Source organism: Macaca thibetana, chromosome 13 (assembly GCF_024542745.1).
Source record: "Macaca thibetana thibetana isolate TM-01 chromosome 13, ASM2454274v1, whole genome shotgun sequence".
In the NCBI taxonomy this organism is placed as follows: Eukaryota; Metazoa; Chordata; class Mammalia; order Primates; family Cercopithecidae; genus Macaca; species Macaca thibetana.
Genome location: NC_065590.1, coordinates 69,918,797 through 69,935,504, shown reverse-complemented (window position 1 = coordinate 69,935,504; position 16,708 = coordinate 69,918,797). Strand labels below are relative to the sequence as shown.

Sequence of the window (16,708 nt, the reverse complement as noted above, 5' to 3'; positions counted from 1 at the left end):
AGCAGGCAGCACTCAATTCTGGTTTCTTGAATCTCAGTGGTCCCATTTTAACCAAATTCAATGAACAATCTTCTTCTATTCTTCCATCTCTTTACTGGATTCCCTTTAGACCAAACCTGTTCAACCTGCAGCCACAGGCAGCCCAAGACAGCTCTGAACGAAGCCCAAGACAAATTTGTAAACTTTCTTAAAACGTTATGAGATTTTTTTTTTTTTTAATTTTAGTGCATCAGCTATCATTAGTGTTAGTATATGTGTGGCCCAAGACAATTCTTCTTCCAGTGTAGCCCAGGGAAGCCAAAAGACTGGACACCTCTGCCTTAGACTGACATTATAACAGACATAACAGAAACTGACTTCTTACACGTAAACAAAAACAACCTTAGAGTCAGATTCAAAAGTTTCTACTCCTGGCCAGGCGCAGTGGCTCATGCATGTAATCCTAGCACTTTGGGAGGCCAAGGCAGGCAGAACACCTGAGGAGTTCGAGGCCAGCCTGGTCCAACATGGTGAAATCCCCTCTCTACTAACAATACGAAAATTAATCGGGCATGGTGGCAGGCGCCTGTAATCTCAGGAATTCAAGAGGCTGAGGCAGGAGAATCGCTTGAACCTGGGAGTTGGAGGCTGCAGTGAGCCGAGATGACACCACTGCACTACAGCCTGGGTGACAGAGTGAAACAGACAAGTATTTCCTTTAGCACATTTCTTTTTCCACCTCAAAAAAAAAAAAAAAAAAAAAAAAAAGATAAAAAGTTTCTACTCCTAACTTGCCCATTTTCAAGCTTATCTTACTATTTAGTGAAGTTTAATATCTTGACTCCTTAGAAACCCGTTTCTTACCCATTTCTCCTAACTATAAAATCAGGATAGCCCCTATACCTCTTAGGACTGTGATGAGGGTTATATGACAAAAGGAAAGTACCTAGCATAAAGCCTGGCACATGATACTTTATGAGGCTCTTAATGGGCAGCCACTCTGAGTTAGTTCTTCTCTAACCTTGGTTGAGCTTCAGGGGTTCTTTCTTCCTAACTGGTATCTCCTCCATTCCTTCCTACTCCACTCATCCTTTCTTCTAATTTTCCCCCACAGACTCTTTTCTTACTCTGCCTTCTTTTTTTTGAGACTATGCTTGAACTGACTAAAGTAAACCTTGAAAGCCCTTCCATGCTATAAGTTCTAATTGTTTAAAAATACTCTGAACAATCTAACCACTTCAGACATGTAACTGCACTTCTTATACTTCCCTAAGGAGTTTTCATGTTCAAGATAAAATATAAACTAATGATAAATGTAACACTTTATCCACTTGCTCTGTCCTTCTGCTATTTCCTAATCTAGTAATAACTGGGCATAGGTGGCATACCAGCATCATTTGTGGGGCTCTTAACATACCTCTATTCTACTGTCCTCATTCCTAGGTAAGTCCTCTGTGCAGTTCAGTGTATAAGATGCACTAACTTTTTCCTAGTAATCTTTTCCAGGCTCTTCTGTAGGTTTATACCAACCCCTCATTTTCAGTCCGTTGTGCCACAGCACTCTTTTTATCCTTTAAAAATCTCACACTAGGGGTAAATAATAGGAGAAGATGGAATTTTTGTGAAAGAATTTCAAAAGCTTTTACTCTGGTGTCTCAACTTAGCAAAATATAATGATCATAGCACCAAGACAAGGCCTTGATTTTGCCATTAATTTACAGAAGATCAGAGAAGTTATAGAAACAACTAAATAATAAGATTAAAACCTACAGATAGAAGTCATTTCAAATACTATCAAATGTACAAGGGAGTTATTTCTTTTTTCCTGGATCTACTGCCTTTGCCCTTGAGAGGTACACTGTATTAGGAAAAAAAATCACTGACTTATTAATAATGAGATCTGGGTTTAATTCCACTATCTTACTAATTTGCTCTCTGACTTCACATAAGTCACTTAACTGCTCTGTCTCAACTGTCTCATCTGTATACAGATCTGCAGATAGTAGTGGCTCATGCCTGTAATCCCAGAACTTTGGGAGGCTGAGGCGGGCCGATCACAAGGTCAGGAGTTCAAGACCAGCCTGGCCAACACCGTGAAACCCTGTCTCTACTAAAAATAAAAAATTAGCTGGGTGTGGTGGCACGCATCTGTAATCTCAGCTACTCGGGAGGCTGAGGTAGAAGAATCACTTGAACCCGTGAGGTGGAGGTTGCAGTGAGCAGAGACCGTGCCACTGCACTCCAGCCTGGGCAACAGAGCAAGACTCCATCTCAAAAAAAACAAAAATTAAAAAAAAAAAAAAAAAAAAAAGATGAAGTATGGAGACCAGGAGCCAGGATACTGGCTGGAAGGTTAAAGCAGTGGTACAAATCATAATAACATCCCAAAGTGTACAAAAAGGAATTCATTACTACTTGTAAGTCCTGTCTCCATTACTACATTTTATGTTTCTTAAGTGCAGCAGTATTACCATTCTTTAGCGTACAAATTATGTTCCAGAAAGATGTCATACACCCTGTAGAAACATAGAGAATAACTAGTAAAACGTCTAGAATACGTACCTCTTCACTGGGAAGGGCTACATATTCAGGCTGTAGGGGTCTTGGAACTGAGAGGCCGGGTCCCGGTAAAGATACATTTGACAGACGTCTCTTTCTTACTCCACTACAGTTATTTGGAATCTTGAAGGCACATCGTTTATGGTAATTTAATCCACAGCCTAAACATATTTTACAAGGTAAAATATAAGATTAAAAAAAAACTTTACTATTTAAGTGTGATACATAAAAACCACTGCTTCTTTTATTTAACATATTTTCTGTTAGCCATACCTACCCTAATTAAGAACCCTGACGGCAGGCTAAGTGGAAGCTAATGAATTCAAGAAGAAAAGGAAATGTGTAAAAAGGATAAGTCAGCTACAGCAGTGGTTCTTGAAGTATGGTCCCTAAGGCGACCACCTGGAAATTTGTTAGAAATGTAAATTACAAGGCTCCACCCCAGATCTACTGAGTTAGAAACTACGGGGATGAGACCCAGCAAGTGTGTTTTAGGATGCACAATACGGTTTGAGAACCACTGGCTTAAAGCACTGGTTAGCAAACTATGGCCTCTGTACCAAATTCCTCCTGTGACATGAAAATTTTATGAAACTCAAATTTTGATGTTCCTAAATAAAGTTTTATTGGAACACAGCCATATCTATTTGTTTACATATTGTCTGACTGGTTTCACAATGTAATAGCAAAGTTAAATCATGACAGAGACCATATGGCCAACAAAGTCTAAAACATTTACTCCCTGTCCCTCTACAGAAAAAGTTTATTGACCCTCCACCTTAGAAGACTGTTTCTTCATCAGAAATGTGCACCTGTGTCCTACTCCTAGCAATTCTAATTCAGAACAAATTTGACAATTTAGCTGAATGTAGGAGACAACTTTTTTTTTTTCTTTCACCTAGGCTGGAGTGCAATTGTGCAATCTCAGCTCACTGCAACCTCCGCCTCCCAGGTTCAAGCGATTCTCCTGCCCCAGCCTCCCAAGTAGCTGGGATTACAGATGTAGGCCACTACGCCTGGCTAATTTTTTGTATTTTTAGTAAAGACAGGGTTTCGTCATGTTGGCCAGGCTGGTCTCAAACTTCTGACTTCAAGTGATCCACCCGCCTCGGCATCCCAAAGTGCTAGGATTACAGGCGTGAGCCACCGTGCCTGGCCAAGAAAACTTTTTTAAAAGAAAAACAACATGAATATTTATGGAGCCATTACACCATTACACTGTACTAAATATTTAACCCTATTACCCAATTTAACCATTTACTCTTTACAAAACCAGTAGGGCAGAAGGTATTTTACAGAGAAATTAATCTTAAGAGGTTTAGTAATTTGCCCAAGAATATGAAGGAGTAGGTGGCAGAGACAGAATGAGTCCTGATCTCTCCAATCTAAATCCTTGTTACCACCCTAGTCAACAGCTCATCATCTTTTCACTAATAAAAAATGCAAATGTGGAATCTTATTTCAAATGATCACAAAAATTTTAGAACACATACCTTCACATTTCAGTCCCTGACGTACCAATCCCCAGAGCATCTCACCACAGTAATCACAGAAAGTAGGAGCTTTGTAAGAATGTACATAGAGAGTATGTGGACGAATCTGGAAATCTTCTACTGTGGCTAAAGCTTTAAAAAAGAAAAGCATTAAAATACACCTTATATTTGTAACTACGATAAGATTAAGAATGCTCACATATTCATTTATGTCAAAGTACACAGAATCATTTTTTCTCTGAAAGTTTCACTGGACCATAAAAGTAAATTATTTTCAGCATTTAATATTTTGATTTCAAACTCTAGGAAGTCCATTTGCTGCTAATCATTTGAGCTCCAGAAGCAGGTAGTAGGTTAGTTATTTGGAACTCCAACAGCATTTTCTCATAATGACAAGATTACAAATAGATGTTAGGTCTACTTTAGCCAATTAAAAACTGCTTAACTTACACAGTGGGATATAGAACACTAAAGTAAAAAGTAGTATGGAACTTAACTTCTATTTACAGAAACGTTTCTGTGGAAAAAGATACTGAATCCTAACTTAGGATCCCAGGATATACTTGTCGGTCTGTTCTCCACAGTCCTAGTGGATAAGAGAAACTCCTTTCCCCTTAGTGAACACTGGACAGTAGACCCAAGGAACTTCCTCTCACCTCAACCTGCAAGTCATTAGTGGATACACTGTAGTCTGATGGGGTCCAGAGTAGAGAAGGAAGAGATGTGAGCAGGACTTCCAGGTGAGACAGGGAGTGAAACTCGTCAGGAGTGAAGAGGAAGGCAAAGATTGGGAAATACAGAGATGGTTTGGGGTTGCTGTATAGAAGATGAATGGTCAGTATAGCAGGGAGTGAGATGAATGACAGAATCAGAAATATAAGATGAGAGGAGTGGGGACTAATAAGGAGAGAGAGGATCTCAAGAAAAGGCTCAAAGGTGAATTTGAGAAAAGGGAACTTGGTAGCAAGGTTCTGACACATAGCTGCCCAGCTTGCTTCCTTTCTTCCATCAGTTCTCCTCCTTGCCAAACAAAAAGTACTGCAGACCTACTATGTGCATTATTATGGCATTTTTTCTTCCTTTTCACTCCTTATTATCTTGCCCACATTGCTGCTGGATGCGATGGCAAACAGTGGGAATTAAAAAACAATGTATGGCAAGAATGGGTGAGGTAGAAAAAGAGAAAGGTGGAAAAAAGCCCAGTGGGACAAAAAGGGAAAGAGCATTTTTTATTTTAAAGCCACAGAAATAACCAGCATTGTAATTTCCTCTTCCATATCTTCATTACTTCTTTTTTCCTGATTCTCTTTTCTAAACCCCAATTTTCTTCTTTTATGCTCTTTACAGAAATGTGGGTGGGGGAAGGGAAAAAACAGTTCAGTGTAACTGTTTTATTTATTTGACTCAGAGAAGAGTGTATTTCTTTCAGACCAAATAATTTCCTTAGCTTAGTAACGTTCCAGTAATTCAGTTTATCTTCCTATCCTGATTTTTTCCTTTTTTTTTTTGAGACAGAATCTTGCTCTGTTGCCCAGGCTGGAGTGCAGTGGCGCGATCTCAGCTCGCTGCAAGCTACGCCTCCCAGGTTCACACCATTCTCCTGCCTCAGCCTCCCAAGTAGCTGGGACTAGGCGCCCACCACCATGCCTGGCCAATTTTTTTTTTTGTATTTTTAGTAGAGAGGGGGTTTCACCATGTTAGCCAGGATGGTCTCGATCTCCTGACTTCGTGATCTGCCTGCCTCGCCTCCGAAAGTGCTGGGATTACAGGCGTGAGCCACCGCGCCTGGCCTTTCTTTTTTTTTTTTTTTTAAAGAGACAAGTCTTCCTCTGTTGTCCAGGAGGAAGTGCAGTGGTGTGACCATGGCCCACTGTAGCCTCAGTCACCCAGGATCAGACAATCCTCCCACCTTATCCTCCCAAGTAGCTAAGACTACAGTTGCATGTGACCATGCCTGGCTTTTTTTTTTTTTTTTTTTTTTTTAATTTTTAGTAGAGATGAGGTATGCTGCTCAGGCTGGTCTCAAACTCCTGAGATAAGCAATCCTCCTGCCTCAGCCTCCCAAAGTGCTGGGCTTACAGGTGTGAGCCACGGTTGCCAGCTATTTTTCTTTCTTTTTTTGTTTGAGACGGAGTCTCGCTCTGTCCCCAGGCTGGAGTGCAGTGGCACCATTTCAGCTCACTGCAAGCTCCGCCTCCCAGGTTCACGCCATTCTCCTGCCTCAGCCTCCCGAGCAGCTGGGACTACAGGTGCCTGCCACCACGACTGGCTAATTTTTTGCATTTTTTAGTAGAGACGGGGTTTCACAGTGTTAGCCAGGATGGTCTCAATCTCCTGACCTCGTGATCTGCCCGCCTCGGCCTCCCAAAGTGCTGGGATCACAGGCGTGAGCCACTGTGCCCGGCCTATTTTTCTTTCTTAATGGTGATATAACATTCCTGAAAGGAAAAATCATATGGTGACCATTATTAGAGATGAAAGAAATTAAGTAACAATAGTACAAAGACCAAATATAATTGAATTGCAGCATTTAGTAGAGAAAATTAGGCTCTTTGGGGGGAAAAAGGCAGTAACATTTAAAAAGCCACTTACTTACCTGAAAGAACCACTTCTACTAGGTCTCCTTCATGTATTTCATCTGCTGAGGTAATCAGCTGCAAAATATTTTCTGAGTTCATGTCATGGCGAAAGAGAAGAATTTTGTCATACATGCCAAAGAATCCACACTCTGGAAACTGAGGGATAATAGTCCTATATCAGTATAACCACAGCTTTCTATTTTTATAAGTAAATGTTTCAATTTTATCAAATAATTTAAAACAGTGTTTTAACCTAACACTATTTGCTAACCACGCTATTGATACCTAAATGGTGATCCACATACTCAAGCATCCTGGTTAATTTTAAAGTTCAAGAAAAATAGAAAAGTAAATTTACAAATAAATAATCATTGATGATTTTAAAATACTTGTCTCTTACAAATACAGGATTTCTATATTCAGTTAGTGATGGAGAATATAATCTTAAACCTATTGCTACTGTATTCTTAGCCTGAAAGATAAGCAGTCTTTCCAGCGCCTTGAGACATGCTGCTCTAGATATTTCAAAATTCTTCAGTAGATCTCAGAATTATAAATGCTCACTGACTTATTTGGGTTCCTCATAAAATATCCTTTAATAAATGACACCATGTCATCTGCCTGCATCAAATGGTCTGATATGAATCAGTCTCACTAAACTAAATGCATTTGTCACAGAGATGTTGCTGAAGATATCATTTACCTATTTCATATTGTAGCCCTTCTCTGTGAAGACCCACCCATAAAATAACTTAATCTGGTTGATTTTATAACATGAACAATTTGCTCATGTAAGTTAACATGTTTTCCTGTTTACTTTGCCCAACAGAAAAAGCACAGTCAAATTTGTAGCCCAATTTTACCATCGGTCTTGGATCTTACGGAATGTGTTTTAGGTGCAAACACTAACCTAGCTTCATCTCATTTTCTGGCCTTAATTTTCTCATTAGAAAACTCCTGTATATACTTCTGAAGAGTTCTCAAAACTTTTTTTTGAGACAGGGTCTTGTTCTGTTGCTCAGGATGAGTACAGTGATGTGATCACAGTTCATCACTGCAGCCTCAAACTCCGAGGCTCAAGTGATCCTCCCACCTCAGCCTCCCAAGTAGCTGGGACCACAGATGCATGCCACCACTGCCAGCTAATTTTTTATGTTTTGTAGAGACAGGGGTCTCCCTGTGTTGCCCAGGCTGGTGTTGAACTTCTAGACTCAAGTGATTCCCCAACCTCAGCCTCCCAAAGTGCTGGGATTAGAGGCATGAGCCACCACAACTGGCCTCTCAAATCTATTTTTTAAAGTTAAATTAAAAAAATAATTAAAAACAATGATTAATTAGAAAGTTACAAGTTTATAGTTTTTTTAACCAGGGTAGAATGGAAAAGTACAGAAATATTTAGAATTTTTGTAATACTATTCTCCTTTTGAGTCACCAATAGTATTTGTAAAACCTCATAGTATGCTTTAACATATATCTAACAGTGTAAGAATTCTCAATTAAAAAGATACAAGTGAAAGTACAAAACCAAAAAAATAAATTTTCATTTTAATTTTAAAATTAAAATTTTACTAAATTTTATCAAATTATTAAGTTGGAGAATAAAATATCTTCATAACTTAGTTACAACAATTTGTAAGGACAAAGGACTCCACATTCCATCCTCATTAAAACTCTAAGGCCAGATGTGGTGGCTCATGCCTGTAATCCCGGCACTTTAGAAGGCCAAGGCAGGCAGATCATCTGAGGTCAGGAGTTCGAGACCAGCCTGGACAACATGGTGAAACGCTGTCTCTAATAAAAATACAAAAATTAGCCAGGTGTGATGGTGCATGTCTGTAGTCCCAGCTACTTGGGAGGCTGAGGCAAGAGAATCACTTGAATCTGGGAGATGGGAGGTTGCTGTGAGCCAAGATTGCACAACTGCACTCCAGCCTGGGTGACAGAATGAGACTCCGTCACAAACAAACTCACTCACTCTACTATTTGTATAAATAATACTGATTTCAAAAATGCAGACTTATTGCATGTCTGGTAAGTGCAAGATACTGGCCCCACAGTTTGTAAAGACAGAACAGTCCTTATCTTCCAGGAACTTACAATCTAGTAGGAAGACAGAAACAAACACAAATATATATAGTATAAGGCAAATAACAAAATTAAAATAAAAAAATTATAGAAGGAGGAGGAATAAAAAATGTTAACTGGGAAGGTGAAGTAGAGGGATTCAGTATGATATTTGAGCAGAACAAAAAAAGAGAAGCAGAGTTTCCACAGGTTGAAAGTGTAAGTATCATCAATGAGAAGTTACAAGGTAAATGGAAGAAGGTAAGTGGAGCCTTGAGACTAAAGAATGAGATGGGGGAAAGTTGGGTATAAAGAGGGCAGAAAAGCACAGGGAACCCCACTGGCGCCACACTAACAGAGAAACCTGTTACTATGTTCAAACTTTGTCACCTACTAACTATAGCACCTATAGCACCTTTTCTAAGGTGCTTAGAAAGGTTGCTTAACTTCTCTAAATCAGTTGTTTATAAAATGGAGGATAATAGGAGTTATAGGCTGGCTTTACAAGGTTCTTATCAAAATTAAATTACTTGATGGCTGTAAAAGTCTCAGCACTGTGATCCATAAATACCAGTGGTTTATATTACTAAGGAATACCTAAGAGGGAGAAGAGACATAGGATTTCAGAGCAAGGCAGGAACATGATTAAATCTGTATTTTAAAAAGATAATGCTGACAGCATTGTGTAGAGGAACAGGAACAGGAAGAGACCAGAGAGCAAGATGCTGAAGAAAGGGTGACACTATCAGTCAGAAAAGTATCAGTCTGAATTATACAGCAAGTAAATGGAAAGAGACAGGACATTTCTCTCCAGAAACTATAGCAAGTAAATGGAAAAAGACAAGGGAATTTCTCTCCAGAAACTATCTTTGATAAATCATATGGCTCATCAATACTGTTTTGACCAAACCAGAAGTCCTGAATAACAGTAACTGAAGACCTAAATAATAAACACACTGAGAAGGAAAACAACATTAAAATAATTAATGTATGATTGGAAAAAATAAATATAACCTTCTTAATAAACACATGGCCTAATGAAAAATAATATCAACATGAAGTTGGTATTAAGAGACTTAAAAGCATGTAAAGAAATTACAGTGAGATATTACAAAATATTTAAAATAGACATGTATATTAGAGGCTAGAAAGCTGTTGGTAATGATAAAGAATAAAGTCATTTCAACATGTTTTCATACTATACTCATCTATACAACAGATAGATTATAATAACCAGCCTATGAAAAAGATTTCTGCTATTCGTGACTATGATTTATAGGTATGTTTGGCAGGGTATTTAGAAATTATGTAAGAGTCCGAAATAAAAACATGAGAAGTCTTGAGACATGTGTATATTAAAGATATACACCTAAAAAGAAATACACCATGAGCACACATTCATTATGAAGAATTATACAGAACAAACAAAAACCAAACTGTTAATGAATTGAATATACAAGGATTTACTGTTCCTGATTTTGAAAAATTCAGAAAATAGGTTTTCAAGCAGGAGTGGATCTCTAAACAATGTCTTATTTCTGGCCACACCTCAGAACCACCTGTGGAGCTTAAAACAAAGGATGCTTAGGCTATCATTTCAGGTTTATGGTTAAGCTCCTGGAGAATAGGCGGTGAACACCTGAATTTTAAATTTACTTTTAAAATATTCAATGTATATATTATATATACGCTTTAAAAATCTACTTTTAAAAACAGTTTAAAATTTATAGAAAATGTAGACAATAGTACAGAGTTCCTGTATACTACCCCATACCCAGTTTCCCCTATTAACATTTTACATTAGTTACATGTTATATTTATTATAATTAATAACCCAATAGCCATACATTATCAATAACTAAGGCTCATATTTTATTCAGATTTCCTTAATTTTTACCTAATATCCTTTTTCTGTTTAAGAATCCCATCCATACCATATCACCTTTAACTGTTATGTCCCCATAGGCCCCTTTTGGGCTGTGTTAGTTTCTCAGACTTTGCTGGATTTTGACATTCTTGGCTGTTTTGAGAAGTACTGGTCAGGTATATTGTCGGATGCCTCTCTACTGGAATTTGTCTGATGTTCTTCTCATTATTACTGGGGTAATGGGTTTTGGGGAGGCAGACCACAGAGGTAAAGTGCCATTCTCACTACATTCTGCCAAGGGCACCTACTATCAACACGACATCACCGCTGATGTTGGTTGAGGCAGTGTTTGTCAGGATTCTCCACTGCAAAGCTACTTTCCCCCAACCTTTTCTATACATACTCTTTGGAAGTAAGTCACTATGAGCAGAGCACTTAAGAAGTGGAAAGGTTTGTCTGTTTCCTTTCCTTGAAGGTGGAGTATCTACACAAATTATTTGAAATTCTTCTAAATGGGAGATTTATCTATTTTCCCCCACTTATTTATTCATCCAATCATTTACATATATATCAATATAGACTCATGGATATTTACTTTATACTTTCAGATACAATATATACTCTTTTAAAATACAATTTTATTTGTTTTTGAATAGGCAATTATTCAAAGTTCAAAAGGCAAAAAAGAGTAGATGGCACACCTACGCCCTAGCTGCCTCATTAACTGTCCCGTAGTCAGCAGTATTGCCAGTTTTCTCAGAATCCTTCTGAAAATACTTTACATATCAAATAAACATGAATATACCTTTCCTTCATTTTACACAAATGGCAGCACGCTATAAACACTGTTCTGCAGCTTGCTTTTTTTTCACTTAGCAATATATTTTAGACATCATTCCATTAACAAAGTTCTTATTCTTTTTTTTTTTTTTTAAAACAGATGTATAGTTTTCTTTTACCAGTCCCTACTAATGGATTATGGGGTAAGGAATAAAACTAATGCCAAACTGCCTTTGTTAAAATAATCATCCATCTCACTATATAATCTTAACCAAGTTACTTAACCTCAGTTTTTCCATCTGTAAAATAGTGCCTACTTCATAAAATTATCATGACAATACATTTATATATATATATATATACACACACACACACACACACACACACACAAAGAACTTAGTGTCCTTTTCAATTTTTTTCATCAATGTTTTACATTTTTCATTGCAGAGATCTTTCACTTCTTTGGTTAAGCTTATTCCTAGGTATTTTATTTATAGCTATTGTAAATGGGATAATTTTCGTGGTTTCTATTTCAGATTGTTCACTGTTGGCATACAGAAATGCTACTGATTTCTGAATGTTGATTTTGTATCCTACATCTTTACTCAATTCATTTATCAGTTCTAATGGTTTGTTGGCAGAGTCTTTAGGTTTTTCTAAATATAAGATCGTATCGTCTGCAAAAAAAGATAATCTGACGTCTTCCTTTCCAATTTGGATACCGTCTATTTCTTTCTCTTGTCTAATTGCTCTAGTTAAGAATTCCAGTATCATGCCGAATCAAAGTTGTGAAAGTGGGCATCCTTGTCTTGTTTCAGATCTTAGAGGAAAGGCCTTCAGTTTTTCTGCATTCAGTATGCCAGCTGCATGTTTGTCATATATGGCCCTTACTGTCTTGAGGTATGTTCCTTCTATACCCAGTTTGTTGACAGTTTTTATTATGCAGTTTTCATTGTGTTGAATTTTACTGAATTTTTTTTTTTTGGCATCTATTGAGATGACCATATGGGTTTTGGTCTTCATTCTGTTGATGTGACATATCATGTTTAATGATTTGTGTATGCTGAACCATCCTTATATTATAGAAGAAAACAATGGGTAAACACTCCAGGACATTAGTCTGGGCAAAGATTCCTTGAGTAAGACCTGAAAAGCACAGCTAGGCAAAACAAAAATGGACAAACGTGATCACATCAAGCTAAAAAGTTGGGCACAGTGGCTCACTGGTAATCCCAGCACTCTGGGAGGCTGAGGCGGTGGAGGCCGAGCTCAGGAGTTCAAGACCAGCCTGGTCAACATGGTGAAACCCATCTCTACTAAAACACACACACACACACACACACACACACACACACACACACGCTTCTGCAAGGAAATAATTAACAAGTGAAGTGACAACCTAAACAACGGGAGAAAGTATCTGCAAACTATTCAACTGACAAGTGGTTAATAAACAGAATATATAAGGAGCTCAAATGACTCAATGACAACAAAAAAAGAAAATCCAATTTAAAAATAAGCAAAAGATCTAAATAATATATTTCTCAAAAGAAGACATACAAATGCCAAATTGGTACATGAAAAAATACTCAACATTCACTAATCATCAGAGAAATGCAAATCAAAACCACAATGAGATATCATCTCATCTCAAAACAGCTTTTATCAAAAAGAGAAAAAATTAAAGATATTGGTGAGGATGCAAAAAAAGGGGAATACTCATACACTATTGGTGGGAATGTAAATTAGTACAGTCACTATGAAAAAACAGTATGGAGGATGCTAAAAATAAAACTATCATAGGATCCAGCAATCTCGCTGGTAGGTATCTACCCAAAAGAAAATAAATAAAAATATCAGAAAGATACCTGCACTCCCATGGTTACCGCAGCAAAATTCACAATAGCCACAATAGGGAATCAACCTAAGTGTCCATCAATGGATAAATGGATACAGAAAATGTGATACACATACATGGTGGAATATTATTCAGTATAAAAAAAAATGAAATCCTGTAATTTGCAACAACATGGACAGAAGTGAGGAACAACATTTCAGTTGGTGAAATAAGCCAGGCACAGAAAGACAAGTATTGCATGTTCTCACTTGTATGTGAAAAATTTAAAAAAATTTGACCTCGTGGAGACAGAGAGTAGAATGAAGACTACCGGAGGCTCTGAAGGGTAGTGGCTGGGGTGAATAAAGGGGTTGGTTAATGATTATAAAACTACAGTTAGATAGAAAAAATAAGATCTAGTGTTTGGTAGCATGATAGGGAGACTATAGTTAACAACAATTTATTGTATATTTCAAAATAACTAGAAGAGTAGAACTGGAATGTTCCTAACACAAAGAAATGATAAATATTTAAGGTGATAGATACCCCAATTACCCTCATTTGATCATTATGCATTGTATGCTTGTATCAAAATATCACATGTACCTCATAAATATGTACAACTATTATTTATCCAAAAAAACAGAAATAAAAGAGATTAGAACTCCTGATAAGCTAAATACACCTTAGTTATTACAATCTCTTGTGAGTATGTGCAATACCCAATGAGTAATCCTATGTACATATCTTTTCCCACTTTTTGAGTATGAATATGAGATAACTTTCTAGGAGATTTGCTGGCTCAAAGACAGTGCATATTTGAAATTTGTAGATACTGCCAAATTGCTCTTTATGGAGGTCAAACCAATGTATACTTCCGCGAGTAATATACTGAGTATGTACTTGTTTTGCCATGTTTTTATAGTGTATTATCAAACTTGTTGACTTTAGATGAAAAAATGGTATTTTTGTAGTTTTAATTTGCATTTCTTTTATTACAAGAAGTTGAACATTTTTCATATGCTTAAGTGAATCTGTATTTCCTTTTCTGTAAATTAGGAATTCATATCTTTGCTTATTTTTAATGGATTGATCATCTTTAAAACTCTAAATCCAATTATTCCTCAGAATGATTTTCATTATGTGGAGACCTTAGTAAGTCCTGAACAACATATCAAAAACCATAAACAAAAATACTTTATATTCCAAAGTATGTACGTTGAATTTCTCAAAATGATTTGACACCAGTGAAACCTAAGAGAGCTTTTAAGATAATAGCTTCTTGTTCTAAATCAGACTTCAGAAGAACAAAGAACAAAGGAGAAGAGCATTTTTTTTCTTTCAGTTGTATAATTTGAAAAGGAGAAAATATTTTGGCAAACTAATTAAAACCAATTCTTGATTACATTTTTTGAGTGGGGGTCTCCCTCTGTCGCCCACAATGTAGTGGCTTGATCACGGCTCACTGCAACCTCAAACTCCTGTGCTCAAGCAGTCCTTTAGCCTCAGCCTCCCAAAGTGTTGAGATTACAGGCATAAGTCACCTTTCCTGGCCCTTAGTTACATTTGTGACTCTGCTATATCACTAATAGAGTCAAAAGGGGTGGGGGCAGAAACCTATACTAATGATGTTGTCTCTATATTCTTCAAAATACAATTCTTGCCCAATAAAATGGTGTATATGTATCCCTTCTAAACATTCTATTCTCCTGAGAGGGAAGAAGTTTGGAAAAGCAGCAGAGGTGATGACGTGTTTAAGTAATTGTCACTGGTTATTATTTAGTTTAGTCCTCTAGGGCAATGATCCTCAGCTGGGATGATTTTGCGCCCAGAAGCTACATGACAATGTCCTGAGACATTTTTGGTTTTCATAACTTGAGCTACTGGCATTCAGTGGGTAGAGCACTGTAGAACACACAAGGCAGCCTCCACAAGAATTATCCCACCCAAAACGTCAATAGTGCTGAAGTTGAGAAATCCTGTTTTAGGGAATAAAAGAGTCAAGAGAATAGAGAGGCTGGGAAATGTAGAAGTAGTTGGCAACCTTTTGAAAACTAGACAAGTCCATAATTCCTTACCTAGCCTACCTCATCCTTGATTAAAAGAAAGAGGAAAATAAAGAAACAGCTAAAGAAACAGCATGGTAGAAGCAAAATAGGCCTTGAATTTGGCCTCTTTCCAACTGCTCCCCCATCCCTCCAGATTTTCTGGATTTGCTTACTACAAACTGTGCCAATGACCCCTCTTGACTGTGCAAAATGAAGTATTTTCCCAGCCCATATGGGAATGTAACAGAATTTCATCACAGTTATTAAATTTTCACCCTCATGCACTCTGCTCACTTCAGATTCTTTGCTTTTGCATTAAAGATTACTTCAATAATTTTAAAAAATAATCTTATCTTTCTGTAACCATTTTAGACGTTACTTTTTACAGCATTAACTTAACATTTTTAAGTAAAAGGTTCCAACAGTTGCAAACAAAATTATTTTAAGCAACACTTATTTTGAAAGTAATTTAAGGTGAACCATTTCAAGTTCATGTCGTTAAAATGTTGTGAGTAAAATTTTGGCAAGGTAGGAAGCTTCCAAGTTATTTCACTTGGTCAAACATAATTTTTGCACTTTAACAATGGCTTCAGAATTTCACACTATCTGAATGAATAATTTATCACTATGCCCTTTAAAATTTTTTTTTTTTTTTTTAGAGACACGGTCTCACCATATTGCCCAGGCTGGTCTCCTCCTGGACTCAAGCAATCATTCTGACTCAAGCCTCCCAAAGTGCTGATGATAAGAGACAGAAGGCAGAGAAATATTAGGCAGACAGGGGTGGGTCCCGATGAAACCCCACCTTCAAGATGAAAAGCCTGAAACCCGTGGCCCAAAGTGAGAACTTCTATCTCTGTTTGCCTGCTCTCTCCTGACTGGTTCTTTCTGAATTATCTTTTTACCAACTGAATGTTGCCTTTTCCAAAACTAGCTACCGCCTGCCCCCCAGCCCAACCCCCGTCCTGTGCCTATAAAGACCCCAGACTCAGCGAGTAGAGAGAGAGAGAAGCAGCTTGACTGGAGAGTGGTGACTTGACATTGGTGGGACAGCTGGACTTCGGGGAGATGGCCTGACTACGGGGAGGAGCAGTTGGACCTCAGGGGAAGATTACCTGCCTGTCCCGTCCCCTCTTCCACGTCCTACTCTGCTGAGTGCCATTTCCCATCGCTTACAGCCTTCACCATCCTTCAAGTGTCTGGGGGACCTCATTGTTCTTAGATGCCAGACAAGCGCTGGAGACCCAACAAGTGCCGGTACCCAAAAAAAAAGGCTGTCATATAGGCCCTTTCCCCTTGCTGGCGGAGGGCAGCCACCCCACACAATGAGGCAAGGGGCCCACTGAGCTGGTAACACACTGCTGTCCACAGATGGCAGAGCTAAGAGACTATTATATCTTCTGGGGCCTCTGGGGGGTTTGCAGGCACCCCCACGTGGGTGCCGCTGTGGGGCCTGCACAAAGTCTGCTCCTGCCATCGCTCAAGGCGACTAGCCAGATCCT

The 16,708-nt window shown here is 38.0% G+C and overlaps 2 protein-coding genes across 3 annotated transcripts in view; both read right to left on the bottom strand.

Moving 5' to 3' along the window:
* CEBPZ (CCAAT enhancer binding protein zeta) overlaps window positions 1-16,708 on the bottom strand; it is a 406,976-nt gene that overhangs the window by 85,422 nt on the left and 304,846 nt on the right. The gene's annotated exons all lie outside the window — the stretch shown is intronic.
* Window positions 1-16,708, bottom strand: part of PRKD3 (protein kinase D3) — a 77,031-nt gene that overhangs the window by 39,062 nt on the left and 21,261 nt on the right. For both annotated transcript variants that reach the window (XM_050753337.1, XM_050753336.1), the window contains 3 exons: window positions 6,628-6,766; window positions 4,032-4,163; window positions 2,542-2,699 (listed from right to left, as the gene is read on the bottom strand). In XM_050753337.1, the coding sequence (XP_050609294.1) occupies window positions 2,542-2,699; window positions 4,032-4,163; window positions 6,628-6,742 (405 nt within the window). In that variant the 5' untranslated portion in view covers window positions 6,743-6,766. The remainder of the gene's footprint in view (window positions 1-2,541; window positions 2,700-4,031; window positions 4,164-6,627; window positions 6,767-16,708) is intronic.